We start from the raw sequence: 1,995 nt of genomic DNA, 5'->3' as shown, positions 1-1,995 counted from the left end.
CACCCCAAAGTAACCACTATCGGAGTTCCGTGACAGTATATATTCATCTCTTCTGTCATTTCACATAAATGTAATCACACAGAATGTAGATTTCTGTATCTAGCTTCTCTTGCCCATCATTATGTCTGTTAAATGCTGTTGTGTGTAATGGTAATTTGCTGTTTTATTCCTGTGTGGATTCCTGATGTGACTGTGTAGCAATTTATTTATTCATTCTATTGTGAATAGACATTTGGATTGTTTCTGGTTTCTGAATATTATAAATAAAATGGCTGCGAACATTTTTGTGTGTGCCTTTTGGTGGATATATGCATTCTGTTAAAGTGGGTATTTCCTAAAATATATTTTAAAATAACTTTTTTGTTACCTGTTTCCATGAATAATGCCAATAAAAACTATCTTCTGCCATAATCTATTTTAGTTTATAATTACAAACCAAAATTTTAAATATTTATGTGTGTGAAATATTCTTTAAATACATTATTAGCAAAAGGTTAACGCTTTTTTATCTTTTTTTCTGGATCTCAGCATTTGTAAGTTTACTGGGAGTTTTCAGTAGTAGTTGGCTATCTAAGGAGATTAACACATGATATAGCTGCCCTTTGAACTATGTGAACCAGTGGTAATGTTTCAGCGGGGGAAATGTTCTGTGCTAATATTAGAATCCAGAGAAGCTATAATATTTTTTTTGCAGTCTTTTTTCGGTGGCATTTGTTTGGAAGCATATTGCTGCTGTAATCTTTTTTTTTAATTCTTTTTTGCTCTCTTTTTTTCTACAGGCCTCTTTTATCCAAACGTAAGGTAAGAGTATTGTATCTTTGAAAGTATTTACAGGAAAAATGTTAAATGTCATATGTCTCTATCATGGAATCTTTTAGAAAATAAACCTTTCTCAAATTATTTTCAGTTTTCTAACTTAATATAATAGTTTCCCCAAAAGTGTTTGTTTGTTTTTTGTTTTTAACTTTTTAGATAGCAGCTGTAGAAAAATCCCTGGGGAGGAAATGTTTTACGCAGTTAATAGCGTCTGAAGAGCTGAAGGAAAGTGGAGTCACAGACAAAGCTCTGGGTATGTTTTGAAGTTAGAGAGGAATGTAAGCGATACCTGCCTCTTGTACTGGTTTATAAGTGTTACACTTGAATTTCTGTGAAGGAATTTTTTGTATTTACTTTTTGTTTTGGCATATACCTTTCCTAGAAAAAGAGCAAAGCGACATTTTTTTAAATATTTTGTAACTGTTTTTAGATATCCAGTAGTAGAAATTATAAAATCTAAATTCTTATAAAAACATAAAATTGTTTCTTTGTTTTCATCAGGTGGTTGTATGTATCTAACACAATATGACAAAACTGTACAAAAATACTCTGAAATAGGCTTGGTTTCGGTGTATTCAGACATCTTTTCCTGTTTAAAAACCAACGATTATTGTATGGACTTTACCAGAAATTTGTTCTGTATATCTAGATATTTAGAAGCTCTATATCTTGATAATTTATGTATAGCAATTTATTTTCTTCCCTTTTCTGTTGACTAACATGGTGTACTTTAATTTGCATGTATAAGTTACCAAAGCATTCCTGATATATTTTATACCACTTTGTATCTTGTGTCAAAAGTTAAAGATTTTTAGAAACCTCATTTCACATTAGTAATGTGTGTTCATTATAAAAATTTTAGACAATAAAGATAAATAAATACATTTTAGGGTGTTTATTTTTCCCGATGTGTTGTTTTAGTAGTAATTTATATTCCTGGGCTTTATGTTCCCGATATTAGACAGGCAGCATCCAGTGTTTTGACTGAGTTGCCTGAGAGATAAGATGATGATGGTGATGCCTGCAGTTTAATTCTCCTTTTTCTCTTTATAAAGTCCTTTTTCCTCCAACTCTCACTTTATCCCCTTTATTCTTATGAGTCAAATTTAAGATATTGCCGTAGGTCAATCCTTACTATTATATATTCTATTCTTCCCATCTGTCTTTTTCTGGTCATTT

The 1,995-nt window shown here is 31.0% G+C and overlaps 1 protein-coding gene across 3 annotated transcripts in view; it reads left to right on the top strand.

The window, feature by feature from the left end:
* The window catches only part of CNST (consortin, connexin sorting protein), an 84,337-nt gene that overhangs the window by 60,656 nt on the left and 21,686 nt on the right, over window positions 1-1,995 (top strand). For all 3 annotated transcript variants that reach the window (XM_019659047.1, XM_019659044.1, XM_019659045.1), the window contains exons 7-8: window positions 780-801; window positions 973-1,069. In XM_019659047.1, the coding sequence (XP_019514592.1) occupies window positions 780-801; window positions 973-1,069 (119 nt within the window). The remainder of the gene's footprint in view (window positions 1-779; window positions 802-972; window positions 1,070-1,995) is intronic.

Source organism: Hipposideros armiger, unplaced genomic scaffold (assembly GCF_001890085.2).
Source record: "Hipposideros armiger isolate ML-2016 unplaced genomic scaffold, ASM189008v1 scaffold_293, whole genome shotgun sequence".
Taxonomy (NCBI): Eukaryota; Metazoa; Chordata; class Mammalia; order Chiroptera; family Hipposideridae; genus Hipposideros; species Hipposideros armiger.
Note: the sequence above shows the minus strand (reverse complement) of the source record. Positions and strands in the feature narration are given on the sequence as shown.